Source organism: Balaenoptera acutorostrata, chromosome 6 (genome assembly GCF_949987535.1).
Source record: "Balaenoptera acutorostrata chromosome 6, mBalAcu1.1, whole genome shotgun sequence".
Classification (NCBI taxonomy): Eukaryota; Metazoa; Chordata; class Mammalia; order Artiodactyla; family Balaenopteridae; genus Balaenoptera; species Balaenoptera acutorostrata.
In genome coordinates, this window is record NC_080069.1 from 89,194,269 (window position 1) to 89,211,835 (window position 17,567).

Here is a 17,567-nt window from a genome sequence, read left to right on the forward strand (position 1 = left end):
CCTCATCGTTAAGCTGGACTGATTTTTGTGAGAATTATGTCCTAGACAGTTCATAAGAACAGAGAACCCCAGTGCTGGTGCTAGTTGAAGCCTTCTTCACCTACCTGCTTCCACCGTTTTAGCCTCGTTCAATTACTGTTAGGTGTGTGTGTGCGTGCGTGCGCGTGCGCGCGTGCTTGCCCTTGTCTCCCTGGACCTATAATATATTTCTAACCCAGGATCCTCATTCAGGTTATTTTGTCATTGATTATTTTTGGGAGCCCTCTGGATTCCATCAGACCATGTTCCTTAGTTTCCAAAGTTATCACAAACAATTCTGTGGTGAATGTTACTGTTCATAACACTAATAAATTTTTGTATGCCAAATTATTTGCTTAGGATAAATTGCTAGAAGTGAAATTGCTGGATCAAGGATATGGGGTCTTGAATGCTTTTTACACGTATTTCCAAATTACTCTTCAGAAAAGTTTATGCTCTCTCGTTGTATATATAAGCGCTCTTATCGCCGAACTCTAACACTGGATAATTTTTTTGAAGTTTATCAACTTGGTAGATCATATTTTTGTTTAAATTAATTGCTTTTTTTTTTTTTTTTGGCTGCGTTGGGTCTTCGTTGCTGCGTGCAGGCTTTCTCTAGTTGCAGCAAGCCGGGGCTACTCTTTGTTGCAGTGTGCGGGCTTCTCATTGTGGAGGCTTCTCTTGTTGCGGAGCATGGGCTCTAGGCGTGCGGGCTTCAGTAGTTGTGACGTGTGGGCTCAGTAGTTGTGGCTCGCGGGTTCTAGAGCACAGGCTCAGTAGCTGTGGCGCACGGGCTTAGTTGCTCCACGGCATGTGGGATCTTCCCAGACCAGGGCTCGAACCCATGTCCCCTGCACTGGCAGGCAGATTCTTAACCACTGTGCCACCAGGAAGTCCCTAATTGCTTTTTTATTGCTAGATTAGTTGAACATATTTTCATGTTTATTAACCATTTAAAAGTTCTTGTTTTGGGAATTACCTGTGAATATTCTTTGCCCATTTTCTTTTGGAGTGTATGCTTTGATCCCATTTCTTCTTTTATTGAACAAATATTAATTGAGCACCTTTTATATGTTAGGGCCAGACAATGTTCTAGGTGAACAGCACAGACAAAATCCCTATGATTAAAGAGTTTATATTCTAATATAGTGAGGCAGAAAATAAATATGTAGTATGACAAGTAGGGATAAGGACTGTAAAGAAGGTGCCATGAAAGGCAGGTAGAGATGATGGTGGGCAGGGATGCTATTTATAAAGGTGGTTTGGGGAGGCCTCACTGATACCACTGGTATTTAAGGGGAGACCTGAAGAAAATAAAGGCACAAACTCTGCTGATATTGGGGAAAGCATTATAGTGGCGGGAACAAAGAGTGCAAAGGGCTTAAGGCAGGATTGTCTTTGACTTGTGACGTGATCATAGTTTGGTGAGTGCGGGAGAGAGTTAGGAGGTGAGTTTGAGAGGTAGCAAGGAGTGGGGTGGATGTGGGGTTACAGACTACGTAGGGCCTTGGAGCCAGAGTAAGGAATTTGGATTTCATTCTGAGTGAGATGGGGAGCCATTAGAGCGTTTTGAATAGTGAAGTGATATGACCTGACCCAACGTTTTGAAAGAACATTGGTGTTGGTAAATAGAGACTAGACTGTGAGGGACAGTGATGGGATCTGGAAGACCAGTTAGGAGTCTCTTGTAATATATCAGATGAGAGACCCTGGAGGTGTGGTGCAGGTAGTGACAGGTGATTCTGGATATATCACATAGAACCAGTAGATTTGCTGATGGATCGGACGTGAAGTGTGAGGGAAAGAGGAGCTGAAGAAGATCCAAGGTTTCTGACATAAGGAGCTGGTAAGGCAGTTGCCATTTGCTGAGAAGGGGAAATGTGGGAAGGAGAGGATTGGTGGTGATCTGCGAGAGCTTTTTATGTGATGAAATGTATTAATCTTTTGCCATTTAGGTGGAAAGGTTTTTTCCCTCAATTTGTTGTTAATTAACTTTGTTAGTTGTGTTTTGCTGTACAGAAATGTCAGCTTTTAAATCTTGTCATCTGTTAATCTTTATAGTTTTTTGGTTTTGCTGTCATGTCTAGACAGGTTCTAAAAAATAATCACCGATGCTTTCTTTAAGTATTCTCATGGTTTAGTGTTTGCATTTAACTCTTTAATCAGGGTAGAATTAATTTTGATATAGACTATGAATTATAGTTCAATCTTAATTTTTCTTATATAATTAACCTGTTTATCCTAGCATCATTAAACAATTTGTTCTCTGCTAAGAAAAATGATTCTATCATTTCCTTTGAATTGGGAAAGAGGGGTGTGTGACAGGTTGTGTGAAGAGGTATTATATCACGTATTTGTGTTTAGCAAGCCCCTAGTCTTGTTTTGGTTGATGACTTGGTGACTGTAATGTCTGAGTGTGACAGGTTATAAACATTTATCTCCTGAGTCTCTTCCATTCCCAAAAGAGGTACTTGCCTTAGAAGGTGGCTTTCATCAGTTCCCTCAATGATTGTGAATTCTGCCTTGCGGATGATATGTGACCTGTTTTTAACCACAGCCTGTGTCCTCCTACCAAATATACTTTTCTGTGACCTACTTTTGTCAACTGACAATTCCTCTGGGATTATAAACTAAAATTTGCTTCAGCAATACAAACACTGACTACAGTGTATATACTTCCTGTCCATTTAATCATACTATAGATTCCAAAGCCCTGTAACATTTACGTTTGCCACTCTTACATTCTCTGTGCTCTAGCCCTTACCTGATATGTGGATACTTTAGAGGTGACAATAGTGTTTAATTTACTGGATTTTCTTCTTTAAGGCAAGAAATGGGTTTCTTATGTTATTAATAATGTTTACCAAATCTTAAACTTGGGTGAAGTCTTCAAGCTTGGAAGTAAACCTCCAGCATGTTGTTAACCTTAGAAATTTGTGTCAAGGCTGATTGAACCTAAATCTCTTAAATGCTTTCTTTTTTTTTTTGTAGAGAGGGAAGTATGAGGTTCCTAAGTGGCTCTCCCCCCGTAGTATTCTGCTTCTTCAACAAATGCTACAGGTAATCTTTATTTATTTTAAAATAATAGAAGTCTTTTGTAATTATTTGATTTTAAGATGTCTGTAGTGCTACCACATTTATCTATCAGCTGTAAAAAATTCCATTCATTATATCTACTCTGCAGATATTCTCTACTAGGTGCTTTCTCTGCAAGTGCATTTTTTAAAAAAGACTGCTACCATATATCTTTGCTGATTTGGTTTTTCTTCCTTTTTCCTGAGCATTGTCTGTTTTCTCTAACCAGCTCTTGCTCCACTGTTTTCTGTTTTCTTGCTCCCATTCTTTTTCCATTAGATATATAGTAGATACGGAATAAATGCTTAAATGAGCTGATGTACAATTGAGTGGGCCCCATGATCTAGTGCAGTGGTTTTCAAACTTTAGCGTGTATCAGACTTGCCAAATGGGCTTATTGAGACACAGATTGCTGGGCACCACCCTGAGAGTGTCTGATTCAGTAGAGCTGGGGCTGGACTAAGAATTTGCATTTCTAACAAGCTCCCAGATGACACTGATGCTGCTGGTCTGGGAACCACACGTTAAGAGCCACTGGTTTGGTGTTATGATCTCTGAGGGTGAAAGACAGGAGTGCTGAAGTCTAGTTATCCACCCTACCAATCAATAGGCATGCCACCTAACCTGGTTCTGACCTGTAAAATGGGGATTCTGAGCTTGGCCTCAGTGCTTGCTACATAGTATTACGTGGATAAAATGAGATTAATGGGAAACACTTTGAAAAATATGAGTACCTTATTAGCAATATTTTTTTCATTATTATGTATTCAGTTTTTCCATATATTAAGCCATCTCTACTTTTTATTCAAAATTTACCTTAAGCTCACCTACCTTAAGTAGGGCAAGACCACCAAATCTCCATAATGAGATTGAAAACACCTCATCCTTTCTTGTAAACTCCCCAAAACTTAATCTTTGTTGATTAATTTTTCTCTCCTCACATTTGAAAATTACAAATGGAAAAGAAAGGTGTGCTTTTCAACTTGTTATATGTGATTGTAAGCTCATTGGAGGTAGAGATTGCATATTTAGTGTGAATGCCCTGCATTGTGCCTGCTTGAATATTAAATTGGTGAATATTTCCTGTGAATAGGTTTTCCAGCAAAAGACTATTACATCATACAGTAGATTGACTGAACTTCATGAATAATGTCCATACCAATGAAGTTCATGTTTGTTAAACATTTATCTTCTAAGCCCGTGTTGGTAGCTATAGTTTTCTTGCCTCTATTCCCTTTTTAAAAGAATTTATTCCAAGGCCATTTTAAGGTCTTTGACAGCATTTCTGTGATGATAAAGTTTACATCTGTTCTGATGAATTTTGAGTTCTCAGAAGGAAAGGTGTTCTATGCTCTCTATTTAAAATGTTAATCTCCAGCTACCTCTCAATGGCCACTAGGTGGACCCAAAGAAACGGATTTCTGTGAAAAATCTATTGAACCATCCCTGGATCATGCAAGATTACAACTTTCCTGTTGAGTGGCAAAGCAAGACTCCTGTAAGTAAAATGAAATCCAGTAAAATTAAAAAACAAAAACAAAAACTTTGTGTGGATTCAGGATGTACAATGATGTGGTCTAAATACAAAAGGAAATATATTTTGTAGACTTATCTGTTAGACTGGTGTTTGGGAGATTGTAACTGAATTGTATATTTGCCCGTTAATCTCTAGGACAGTGGCTCCTAACCGGGCCTGCACATGAGAATCACAAGGACCTTAAAAAAAAGTGCCTGTGCCCTGTCCCACAGCAATTAATGGATATTTTTTAAAAGCTCCCTGGTGTTTCTCACGTAGTCAGGATTGTGAACAGTGCTCTGGGAATCTTAGGCAAGTTACTTAACTTTTCCAAACCTATATATTTGTCTCTAAAAAGTAGGTTAAACCTGTTCTTTCTATTTCCCAGAGTAGTTATAAGGTTATAGAGGTTCTCAAACTTTTAAGTCTGAGGGCCCCTTTATGCTCTTATTATTCACTTATTAAAATATTTATTGATCGATTCATTTAAAAGTAACAGTACTAAACCTATTACAGTTTATCACAAATATTTTTATGAAAAATGACAATTTAAAAAATAAATTTAGTGGGAAGACTAGCATTGTTTTACATCTTTGCAAATTTCTTTAAAGTCTAGCTTAATAGAAGACACTTGGATCTCACCTGCTCCTGCATTGTTTTGCTATGATGTTTTGATTGGAGATCCTCAGGGGTCTGCAGACCATACCTTGAGAACTGGTCTAATATATATATGAAAGAACTTTAAATAACACAAAGTGCTACACAAGTTTAAGCAATTATATTAATAAGTATTCCTACATTAATGTTTTAAAAAATATTTTTTAACAAATGGCAATTTGAACTTGGTAAAAATGTGAGCATTACTGAAGGGTATGTATAATATTTTTTAATTGAAGTATAGTTGATTTACAATATTGTGTTAGTTTCAGGTGTACAGCATAGTGATTCAGTTATGCATATGTATATTTTTTCAGATTATTTTCCACTATAGGTTATTACAAGATATTGAATGTAGTTTCCTGTGTTATACAGTAAATCTCTGTTGCTTATCTATTTTATGTAAGGGGTATGTATACTTGGTATATTAGCAAACTATTGCTGCATAAAAACCCACCCCAAAATTCAGTGACTTGAAACAATAATAATTTACAATTCTGTGGATCAGCAGTTTGGGGCTCAGCCAGACATTTCCTGTGTGAGTCTTACCTGGGGTCACTCATGTGGCTGCAGTTAACTGGTGACTTGACTGTGGCTGGATGGTCTAAGCCTCACTCAGAAGACCAACTGTTTGTGCTGGTTATTTATTGGGCCACACTGTCCAGCAGGCTAGTCTGGGCTCCTTGATATGGCAGCTGGATTCCAGAAGAAGCCAGAAAGTGGGCAAACCCTAACACTCAAGCTTTTTTTTTTTTTTTTTTTTTTGGCTGCACCATGTGGCATGTGGGATCCTAGTTCCCCGACCAGGGATCGAACCCGCACCCCCTGCATTGTAAGTGCAGAGTCTTAACCACTGGACTGCCAGGGAAGTCCCACACTCAAGCATTTTTCAAGCCTCTGCTTGCATTGTGCTTACTAATGTCTGGCCAAAGCAAGCCACAAGGCAAAACCCAGAGCCAGTATGGAAGGTGTAGCCATCAAAGTTGGTACAGTTCTTATCCTCTTTTCACAGATAAGGAAATCAAGAAATTAAACATAACTACTTAAGAAATAAATCTAGTGAGAAGAGTGGCACTGCTTTACATCTTTGCTGATTTCTTTAAAGTCTGGCTTAATAGAAGACACTTGGGTACTCATCTGTTTCTGCATTCAGTCTGTTTTGATATGTTGTTTTGATTAAAGCATATGGAGAAAATGCAGCCTTACACAGATACATAGTTAGAAAAGCATTTTTTTTTTTTTAGAAAAGCATTTTAATGCTTTAAAGGAGAAGTGTTTTAATAGCCTTTTCAGATAATTGAGGATTTTTTTTGATAATCTACTACAACGTCTGCAATGGAGAGGGGTATGTGCGTGGGTCAACAGAATAGCTTGGATACATGCCACATTGTAGACCTGGTACAGCTGTGGGGAATTTGCTTTCTGGAAGAATTACACCAATAAATATAAATACTTGGAAAAATAGACTATGTTTGTTTTTAACCCCTTCTCACTAGTCTGCCCACTGTTATGACCATGCAGCCTGATCTGAAATTCCTCCAGATTCTCCTGTGACTGTCAACCCCTAAAATCTCTCTTCTCCATATTTCTTTTAACCTTCCAAGACATCTTCAGTATCTATTGAGCAAACACAATTAGAGCTGCAACTTAATGCTAACAACCATCAACACTGAGAGCCTAGGACAGCAGAGTATACGGTGTCTGAGCAGCGCAGCAGCAGGGCCGGGGAGCTGTGATGTTCCCTTGTGAGGTGGAGAACGTGGGTGGTGCACATGCCTGTGTTCAGCCATTGGGGGTCATCATTTCTCCACGTGTGGGAGGGCTTTGCACGTCTTCTCAGCCGTGATCCTTAATAGGGTAGGATATGCTACTGTTTGCAGTGGAACAGATGCCCAAATGAAGAAAGTCTCTGATTTCAACAACACAAAGATTATTTTAAATTGGGGCACAGTATAAGGTAAGATACATAGTTTTGAGTGTTCCAAAAAAGTATATGATTTTCCTTACATCTTAGTATAATAATTACTAATATTTATTGAATGCTTACTATAATAGAAAAGTGTGCTACTGTAGTACTATAATATAATATAGACAGAGCCCTTAGGATAGTACCCTTAAAGGCTTTGTGTTTTTAACTCTATTAACTCATTTAATCTTCATACAAACCCTCTGAAGTAGGTACTGTTATTGTCCCCATTTACAGATGAAGCAACTGGACACAGAATCATGAAATAACTTGCCCAAGGTCAAACAACTAGTAAGTGTAGAACCAGGATTTTAACCCAGGCAGAAGGGCTCCAGAATATAATGGATCTGACAGGCCAACTAATTCAAACTCAGGGCCTGTATTCTGTGTAGCTGTAGCCTTTGTGATGAACATTAGTTGTCTGGTCTCTGTTGGAATAGCTACTGGAATAGAGTCATGGAGAGGTGGCATTATGGTGTGGTAGGAAAAACCCTGGCCTAGGATGAAAAATGCCAGTTTCAGGCAAATTGCATAAATTTTTCTGAGTCTTCATTTTCTCACCTCTAATATGTGTATTCTAATGCCAGTCTCTTCTGTATGTTTGGATCATGTTTTGTCATCTATAGAGTGCCTTTAAATGTTATGTCATTAATCTGTCATGTCTGCCTTACAGTGCTGTCACAGGGATCAAATGAGTTATATACAGAAGAGCTATAAGGGATTATTGCTTTTCAAAATATTTGCTTTTCTGCCTCAGTATTGTGCTTCATCAAGAGTGAACTATAAAAAATAATTCAGATTTACTTGGATATTTAAGATATAGATGCTATTCTGTAACTCTATGCATGATCTCCTATCATTTTCACACGTAGCTCTAGTACCCAAGTATTGTATCAAATAGAAGTTATATTCAGTTCTATTTTCTGCCCTACTGAACAGGAAATGTAGTAGGCACGGATAATCCAAAATAATTGGCTAGCTTTGGGTATGCATTTTTGTACTTAATTTAACTGGAGCATGTGTGGCTGAGAATTCAGAGTACTTAAAGTGTTGAGCCCCTTTGGAAAACTTGAGATAAACCATATTTTTCAGACTTTGGTGCCTTGTCCTACTCTTTTCATTCTTTCCAGTTCAGGAACCCAGCAAAGAAGATAACATCTCCTTCCTACGCTTCCTTCCTTTCCTCCACACACCTTGTGGTAAAGTTACAGAGCAAGAGGCTATGGGGGAGAGGTTTTTGTTTTTAAGAAAGTAACTTAAGATCATGGAGGGAACCCCAGAAATCATTTCCTTCATGCTTGAGCAGTGGTATCAACAAGAAGATACCCAACTGGGTGGTAAAGTGTCCGGGCTTCTGAGGTTGAGCCCTTCCTGAAGCAGGAATCTACATTTTGGGGAGCTGCTAAGGTCAAAGGAACACAATGAAAACTTACTTGTGGCATTTTTGACTTTCATAAAACCATCAGTATAAACCTTTGTGGTCTCCCCATTCTCCCTAACCCTTGAGGTTGAGCTTGTACCAGCCAATCATGCAGGTCATTGTCTGTACTGTTCCTCTAGTTTCATGATGGCAACATGACTTTCTCTTGAGTCCGATGTTACAAGTGTGGTGTCCAGAACAAGGGAAGGTCATGATATTGCTCTGCCGCATGCTGGTACCTTGAAGGTCAGTGAAAATCTGAACTATGTGATCTAAAGAAAGGGCCAGAATGGTAAGGGGGGTTAATCATTAAAACAGTGGTTAAAGGAACTGGAAAAGAGAAAACTTGGAGAGGAAAGGTTGTTGATAATAGGAATATTCAAATTTCTGAAAGTTCTAATACCAAAGAGGAAATAGAATTATGACTGTTATAGTAAAAATAGTTAACAGTTTTTTGAGGGCCTACTCATTTAAGGTGATGTACTAGGTACACCACATAGGTTACATATATTGCAAGGCAGGTGCCATCTCTGTTTTACAGATGATGAAACTGAGGTTCAGAGCAGTGTAGTAATATGCTCAAGGTCACACGGTTATTTTGTGATGTAATGATTAAAACCAGGGTCTCTCTACTTCCAAAGCCTGTCAGCTGTCAGAGTGTACCAATTCACAGTGGATAGGGGTCACAGGGAGACAGACCTTAGGGGAGGAGGAAGAAGCTAACCATCTCAGCTCTTCCGGAGAGGAAGACTTTAAGCAGAAAGCGAAACATCCCATATTGGGGCTGTTGTGAAGCGAATTCTTACATTGGAAAGATGACTTTAAAATTACATTCCTTATGATTCTTTTCCCATATGATTTTCTGAACTCCTATTCCAGGTCCAGGCCAGACCCTTCCTGCCTTTTCATTCTCAGTGATCCTTGTTTGGTTCTGAGAACTCATTTCTGGCCCCATCTCTGGTGAGGTCTCATCATGCAGGGATCACAATACTTGGATAATTTCTGTCCTTAAGCAAAATAAAGTTTGTGTAGCGGCTGTTTCACTTCTTCCTTTTAAAAATTGTGCTTTACTGGTACCTTCAGCGTAATGACGATTGTGCAGCATCCATGGCACCATCATAAGGGCTCCTTGGATTGCGCTAAACCCAAACATAACCTGGGGGACAATATGCTACAAGTCTGAGCCACTCTTTTACCCAGTCTGTTGTCCTGCCAGTGATTTTGGATGCCCAGATGACTGCTCCTTTATGCAAATGCCGGTCCCTGTCTTGCGGTAGGGGAGGAGAATATAGTCCCTTGGCTGCACAGCAGAATTGTAACAGTTGATCAGATGAGGGGGTTGTGAAGGGCTGGGAAAGAGAGCTCATCATCTTCTTGAACTTCTTATTGTTATCTGCTTATATCTTTAAAAATTGCGGAGAATGTTTATTCGTGTTTTTTTAAAAAAATAAATTTATTTATTTATTTATTTTTGGCTGCGTTGGCTCTTTGTTGCTGGGCGCAGGCTTTCGCTAGTTGCGGCAAGCGGGGGCTACTCTTCGTTGCAGTGCGTGGACTTCTCATCGCGGTGGTTTTTCTTGTTGCGGAGCACAGGCCCTAGGTGTGCGGGCTTCAGTAGTTGTGGCTTGTGGGCTCTAGCGCGCAGGCTCAGTAGTTGTGGCGCACAGGCTTAGTTGCTCCGTGGCATGTGGGATCTTCCCGGACCAGGGCTTGAACCCCTGTCCCCTGCATTGGCAGGTGGATTCTTAACCACTGCGCCACCACGGAAGCCCGAGAATGTTTATTCTTACCCAAGAGTTTGACAAACTCATGTTGTTTTTACATGTTGGTGTTTGATTTTACCAGGTAATTATGGTAATCTTAAAATTTCAAAACCATAAATATTTTGTAATTTTTTGTTAATAAAGTTGATAAAATTTTTTTTGTAGCTTATTCACCTTGATGAAGATTGTGTAACGGAACTTTCTGTATATCACAGAAACAACAGGCAAACAATGGAGGATTTAATTTCACTGGTAAGAAATACAGCATGAATTTGAGAGTAATATCTTTTGTTTCATCATTGTTTTTTATTTTATCAGTACATTAAAAATAGTATAGCATTTTTCAGACCTATGAGTTTATCATGGGTGTAAATATTGCACTTATTTTATGTTTAAGTGTGTTTTCCACTCAACTCTTTTTTCTGATGTCTGGTGGATATACTCTTTAAAAATGAGATTGATCAAAGAGACTTAAAATGGAAAAAAAAAATTTTAAGAAACAGAACAAATTAGTCCAGAGAATTGACAGAGTTTCAATTTTGACTACTTTAAATTCTCTAACATGGAACTGTGATTCTGTTGTAGAAATGAGGTAAACACAAAGCAGTTTTCATTTTACCTGAAAGCAACCTTGTAGCATCGCATCACCCCCAACCTTATGAACCAAATACCATGAAATCATCATCATGATTTCTGGTATTGGATCATTTTAGCTGTTTCAGATGCTTAATCTCTAGATCACACATGTGGTTTTTTTCTAGAGATAGAGGCACTCACAGCTGTCTCTGAGTACAATCTAACACGATGGGCAGGGATCACAGCCAGCATGGCTCCTGGTTCAGTACTATGTCTCTCATCACCTATGAATCGTATTTGTTTTTTTCTCTTTTCTAACTTGAAAGGTAAAGGCCTTAAACAAATTTCTTTTTAAACTAACCGAAGCTTTACTAAGCCACAATTTTTTTCAGTGAGGAGGAGATATGAAGGAATTCTTTTGAATGACATAATATGTCTTTTGAATGACAATTCCAGACAAACGGAACATGTCTGGAAAACAGAATGATAATTTACTTTTTCATGGAATGAAAGGGGATGATAAGAATTGGGAACTGCTGCCAGATATGTCAGGTCCTTAGTATTTTACAAGGAAAATTCGAAGTTTTCATGGGAACAAGTTTTAAAAAAATTACATGACCTTTTCTTTGGAATGCTCTTTAATAGAAAACTATATTTTGGATTCAAAAAATTTCTTTTTAAATTTTTTTAATAGAAATTTTCAAACACCTACAAAAGTAGAGAGACTAGTATAATAACAATGGTTTTCCATGTACTCATCATCCAGTTTTAACAGTTATTAACATTTTGCCAATTTTTTCTATATTCCAACACTACCCTCCATCTGCCCTTTTTAGCTAGGGTATTTCAAAGCAAGTCCCATATATCATGTCATTTTATCCAGAAAAAATTTAGTATGAGATTCACAAACTTTTAAAATCTGAATCTTAAAAGTAACATACTCAGAATTTCAAGAATCATTAGGGAAAAAAAAGTCTTTAAAATAGTATCCTTTATGTGGTGTCTACATATAATTTTCAAACTTAAAAGTGAAATGGGAATTGTTTTCTTACTTCTGATAAAGAAAACAAAATAATGAGGCGATAGAGATTGTTTTCTGGTGTTACATCTCTTTAAAGATCTCAGTTATCCTGAAAGCTAGGCATGACCAACATCAAGAATGTGTGAGGAAAGTAATGGTTTTTCTTCTTGTGTACTTTCCCCTCATTCTTAAATGCCTGTTTATACTTATTTTCCAGTCATAGGGATGAGTAGACAACATCTTCTTAACCTTGCCTGAGCATTGTAATCACCTAGGAACTTTAATCCTGATGCCTAAATCCCACCCCCAGAGATTATTATTTCATTGGTCTGGGGTATGGCATAAGCATCACAATTCTTAAAAGCTTTCCAAATGATTGCAGTGCGTAGCCAGGAGTTGAGAAGTATTACTCTAGATTCTTGCTCTTCAAAGTGTGATCTAGAATCAGCAGCATCAGCATCACTTTGTGCTTGTTAGAAATGCAGAATCTCCGTCCCACCTCAGACCTGCTGAATCAGAATCTGCATCTTGATAAACCCTAAGTGATTCATCTATACATTAAAGCTTGTGAAGCATTGGTCTAAGTCAGTGGTTCTCAACGGGGAGTGATTTTGCCCCTCAGGGGACATTTTTGGTTGTCACAGCGGGTGGGGGTGTGTGTGTGTGTATATGCTAATGGCATCTAGTGGGTAGAGGCCAGGGATGCTGCTAAATATCCTAGAGAATAGCCACTCACCACAAAGAATTATCCAGGTCAACTATCAATAGTGTTGAAGTTGAAAAATCCTGGTCTGGGTGGTCTCAGAGAATTCACATTGGTTCTAGGTACTTTCCTTTTTAAAGAGCCTTGGGAAAACCAGGTTTGAGATCAGCCGTGGTCTGTTATATTTTTTTTTCTGGCATCTTGGGAGCTCTAGGGGCTGGCTAGACAGGACAGAGATCAGTTTAATGTGATCCATGCTGGGTATGGTGCTGCTGATCTTTGTGTAAAGAGAGAGAAACAATATTATTCCCAAACATTCAACTCATGGAACTACCACTTTTATATTATATCCATGAGCATTCTTAAACTGCTTTTCGTATGTGGAAGTGAGAGTCTCTCATGTATCATGATTTTGAGCCATCTCATAGTCCTATTGAGATTTCCTCCTGTGGTGCTAGAGCTTCCACTTCATAGCTTTCCTTACTTTTCCCCGATCTTCCAGCCATGAGTGGCTCTGGGTTGTGGAGCAGCCAGTTATCTGTCTGGCTTCGCTGAGGGTCGCATGTGCACACGAGAACCTACAGACCAAGACAGATCCTTTCCTCTCACCCCTGCAGTGCAAACACCCATGTGTTCTGGTGGTGGAAGTTTAAAGATTGAGGGCCTCGGGAGCAAGGTCAGGAGAAGGATGGTGGGCCACTCCTCAATTTCTCAAACCCTCTGTTCCAGTAGCCGCCTCTCCTCAGCCCAGGTGCCCGGGCAGTCCTTTAACATTTGGCTTGCCTGAACAGTAACTGGGGATTTTAAAATGTTTTTTGTTTTCTAGAAATGGAACCTTCTTTATAACAGATAAACCTATTGCTTTACTTTAAGACATTTGACTTTCAAAAGAGGGAGCTGCCTAAAAGATAAGGGAGACATTGGTTGCATTAGACTTGGGGATCGACACCACCTGAAAAGCATAACTAATGTGTTGATTTATCTGTTATTAAACATAGAACTCCCCTGTGCATCTTATTGTAATAAGTAATATGAAGTGGCTATGGCAAAAAAGTTATTAAAAGGATGCTTTTTTGCCTAGGGAAGTAGAGTTTCCAGGATTATAAAACTCTGAGGCCTGTTTAGAAAACTCCACCTAAAACTCTTAGCGCCTTCCAGGTATTGTTTACAATGCCTGGGTTATGCCATTGTTGACAAGCAAGTGGCAACTTGTTTCTGAGCAATTGTCTCTTATCAGTTTATGGCATCTCTTTCAAAAAGGCAGCTATCACACATGAGACCATGGATGTGGGAGGTGCAGAAAAAACCTTTAACGTAGCTTCTGGAAAGTAGAGAGTGATTATAACTATGTAGTTTTCACCTGGTTTCCAAGTACCTTCTCCATGAAACCTTTTCCGTCCTTCCTTTCCCCCAACCTTTCTGGATTAAAGGCAATATTCCATGATAATTGATCACAGTGTTATACTTCTTCCACTAGACTGATAGATCCATTATGTAAATTTCAAAGCATATACTATGATTGTGGCCATCTAAAATGTTAACAGATAAAATTTATTAATAAAATCAGAGGTGATAGTAGACCTCTTTGCATCGTGTACTTTGTGAGGTACATAGCACAAAATATTATTTAGCATTAAAATTTAACACTTTTGCAGGGCAGAGTCTCAAACTCTTGAGTACATTATTTAGAAACTTTCAGTTATTCATGTAGATTGAACAGACATGTTTACATCCAACACTTCCTAAAACCTCACTAAAATAACAATAAAGGAATAAAAAGGCAAACAATTCACAATGAAGAGAATAAAAGAGGAGACAAAAGAAATGTCAGTAAAATTTTAGAAGTTACAAAATAGCTAAGTGGCAGTTGACCTAGCATTTTGGAGAAAGCTGAAAGCAAAGTGCCTGCAGTGGGAAAAGGCAGTAAGCAAATTGATTAGAGCCCTGGAGCTCCAGAAAGGCTCAGGAATCAGAGGTCCTGGGAACCTCTGGAGTCAGGGAAGTGAGCAGGGTGGAAACAGGAAGATTGGTTGAAAGTCTGTATTAAGAGCAGTTAGATTGCTAGGTTCCTCTGTTTACCTTGTGCTGTATGATAGCCACCTCTTCTCCACTCCAGCAGAAGATTGGAGACATTGAACGAGAGGCACTCTTGTACCAGATGCAGCTCAGGTGGGGGTGATGAGCCATTCTGAAATGGATGCATTGACACACACATTCCTCTTACTGAACAGTGAACCACTGCCTGTAACTCTCTTCCCTATTCAACTCTGAGAATGCTGGGATCAGGATTTTATCCTAATTGCAGTGGGGTTGGGGAAAATATTGGGAGACTCATCTCTAGGGAAAAGTCAAGAGAAAAGACCTGCTATACCAATAGTTGGGAGTTCAGGTTCCTGTCTGTTCACCTTAGAGAGAAGCCCATAAGGTAACGAGCAGGCCTAAACTACACAAGAGTCTTAAGTAGCTGCGTAGTATACTCTTTGCTTTCAAATAGAGACAGACAGCCAAGGATCACCAGACCTTTGAGGACGGCCTCTAACATGAAAGTCAAAGATCAAAACAAATGGGGTGGTGGGAGAGAAGGAAGAAAAAGCAAAGATGCTCAGAAAAAACAGATAATGCAGGGAGTGGAAGAAAATAGCTAAGAAACAATAATTAATATTCTCTGAGATAAGAGAAGCTATTTCTTTTTTGAAATAGGAATAAGATGACTAAATTAGTGACATTTTAAGAGATACTCTTAAAGATTTAAAATATGACTACAGAAATGAAATGCTCAGTAGAAATGTTTGAAAATGAAGGTAATGTGAAATCTTTCAAGAATAGAACCTAAAGACAAAGAGATGCACAAAGAAAAGAGAAGGAGTAAGAAAGGTCCAACATAGACATAATAGAAGTTGCAGGAAGATAAAACAGAGAAGAAGAAGGGGAAGGAAACCATCACAGAAATAGTACAAGAAGAAATATTCCAGAACTGAAAGATATGAGTTTCTAAGAATGAAGGGACTTAACTAGGGTTTGGCAAAATGGATGAAAATAGATTCACACAAAGGCCTGTTTTAGTGAAATTTCAGAAAACTAGGGGGAAAAAGGAGATCCAAAAAGTTTCTAGAGACAAGAAACAAAAGGTCATACACAAAGGCTTGGGAATCAGAAAGACTTTAGATTTTTCGATAACTGTACTAGAAGCTAGAAGACCATGGGACAATGCCTTCAAAGCTGTGGAAATTATTGTCAGCCTGGAATTCCATACTCAGCCAAACCAGAGTCAAGCGTGTGGATAGCATACAGTCAGTCATTTATCAGACATGCAAGATCTCAAAAAATTTACCTCCTCTTCATCCACACTCAGGAAGTTGTTGGAGGAAATGTTCCACCAAAACAAGAAAGTAAACGAAGAGAAAGGAACAGGTAGGATCTAGGAAACCAAGGGGTATATTGTAGGATAGAAGTGAAGGGAACCCCTCAACCGACAGTTGAGTTGCAGGCTGAGAAGCCAGCCCAGAGTGGAGCATAGAATGCAGACATCAGGTGGAATGTCTCCAAAAGTGAGACAGAGGAGGAGACAGATTAGCTGATGTGTTGTGAACATGTTGGGAGGAGGTGAAGAGTGTTGGAGAGTGTGGAGTTGAGTTAGTAAGATGACTAACTGCTTCTTTTTTATTTTTAACTTCAAGAAAAAATTTCAAAAGAAGAAAATGCAAGGATAGCACCCTGTGTGGTTTGGTTGCAGGGCTGATATTCAACCAGTATGGCCATACAGATTATTAAGATACTAGAATATTTGTATACTGATTGGTAAATAACTACTACACTGAGTGCCCTCCCTGTTGCCCTGTTACCTCCCTTAGGCCTGGTACCTCCCTCCGGTCCTGTCTCATATCCAACAATTAAAAGGTTAATAATTGGCATGGCAGGGGTTTCCCAGGAACCTACTCATATTTTGACCTCTGTTTTGATTCACTGGGGTCAGGGTACCAATTAAATATTTTGAATATTGCCTTTACTTAGTTGCAAATACTATTTACATAATCATAATAATGTAAATGTTGATTTAACTAAAAATTATAAAACTATAGTAGGAGGATGCAGGGAAATATGTTCGGGGGAAGGAAGGAGTTGTAGTAGAGCTAAATTCTTATTTGCTATAGTAAGAAATCTAGAGATAATATCCGAATCTGAAAAAAATTAAAGCTGTATAAGCGATTAATTTAGAAATGTAGAAAAAACAGCCTAAGGTGCCTTTTAGGGAGTGGAAGTTGTGTGTGTGTGGGAGTGGTGTAGGGGATTGCTGTCTTTCATTATATGCTTTAAAGCCAAAAAAAATTTCTAAATTCTGAATGTTTGTTACATTGAGGAAAAAGTTAATTTAAAATAAAACATTATTTCAAAAGGCAAGTTTAGTCTTCTAAACAATTTGATTTTCTTTTCCTCCAGTGGCAGTATGATCACCTCACAGCTACTTATCTTCTACTCCTAGCCAAGAAGGCTCGGGGAAAACCAGTTCGTTTAAGGCTTCTTTCTTCCTGTGGACAAGCCAACTCGACTGCAGTCACAAACATCAAGGTGAATGTCAGAAGCTTTTGTGTGAGTGCCTTCTGCTTTTGCCATGTGCCCACCTTGTTCATAAGTGGATACATGCCAGGGAAGTTAACTTTGCTGGTGTCAGGGGCCCACAAGCAAGACATTTTTATGATTTAAATATTTTTGATGAGGAAAATGGGAAATTCTGAATGTGAACACTAGTATTTTGAATGTCTACATGGCATTAAAAAAAAAATTTTCTCCCTCCCCTTTTTTCCACAAAAGTAGCTCCTGATGTAGAATAATTTTAAGCCACAGATAAGCTAAA

The 17,567-nt window shown here is 38.7% G+C and overlaps 1 protein-coding gene across 6 annotated transcripts in view; it reads left to right on the top strand.

Moving 5' to 3' along the window:
- The window catches only part of MELK (maternal embryonic leucine zipper kinase), an 82,607-nt gene that overhangs the window by 46,994 nt on the left and 18,046 nt on the right, over window positions 1-17,567 (top strand). For all 6 annotated transcript variants that reach the window (XM_057547557.1, XM_007197008.3, XM_007197002.2 and 3 more), the window contains 4 exons: window positions 3,010-3,078; window positions 4,493-4,591; window positions 10,581-10,667; window positions 17,153-17,281. In XM_057547557.1, the coding sequence (XP_057403540.1) occupies window positions 3,010-3,078; window positions 4,493-4,591; window positions 10,581-10,667; window positions 17,153-17,281 (384 nt within the window). The remainder of the gene's footprint in view (window positions 1-3,009; window positions 3,079-4,492; window positions 4,592-10,580; window positions 10,668-17,152; window positions 17,282-17,567) is intronic.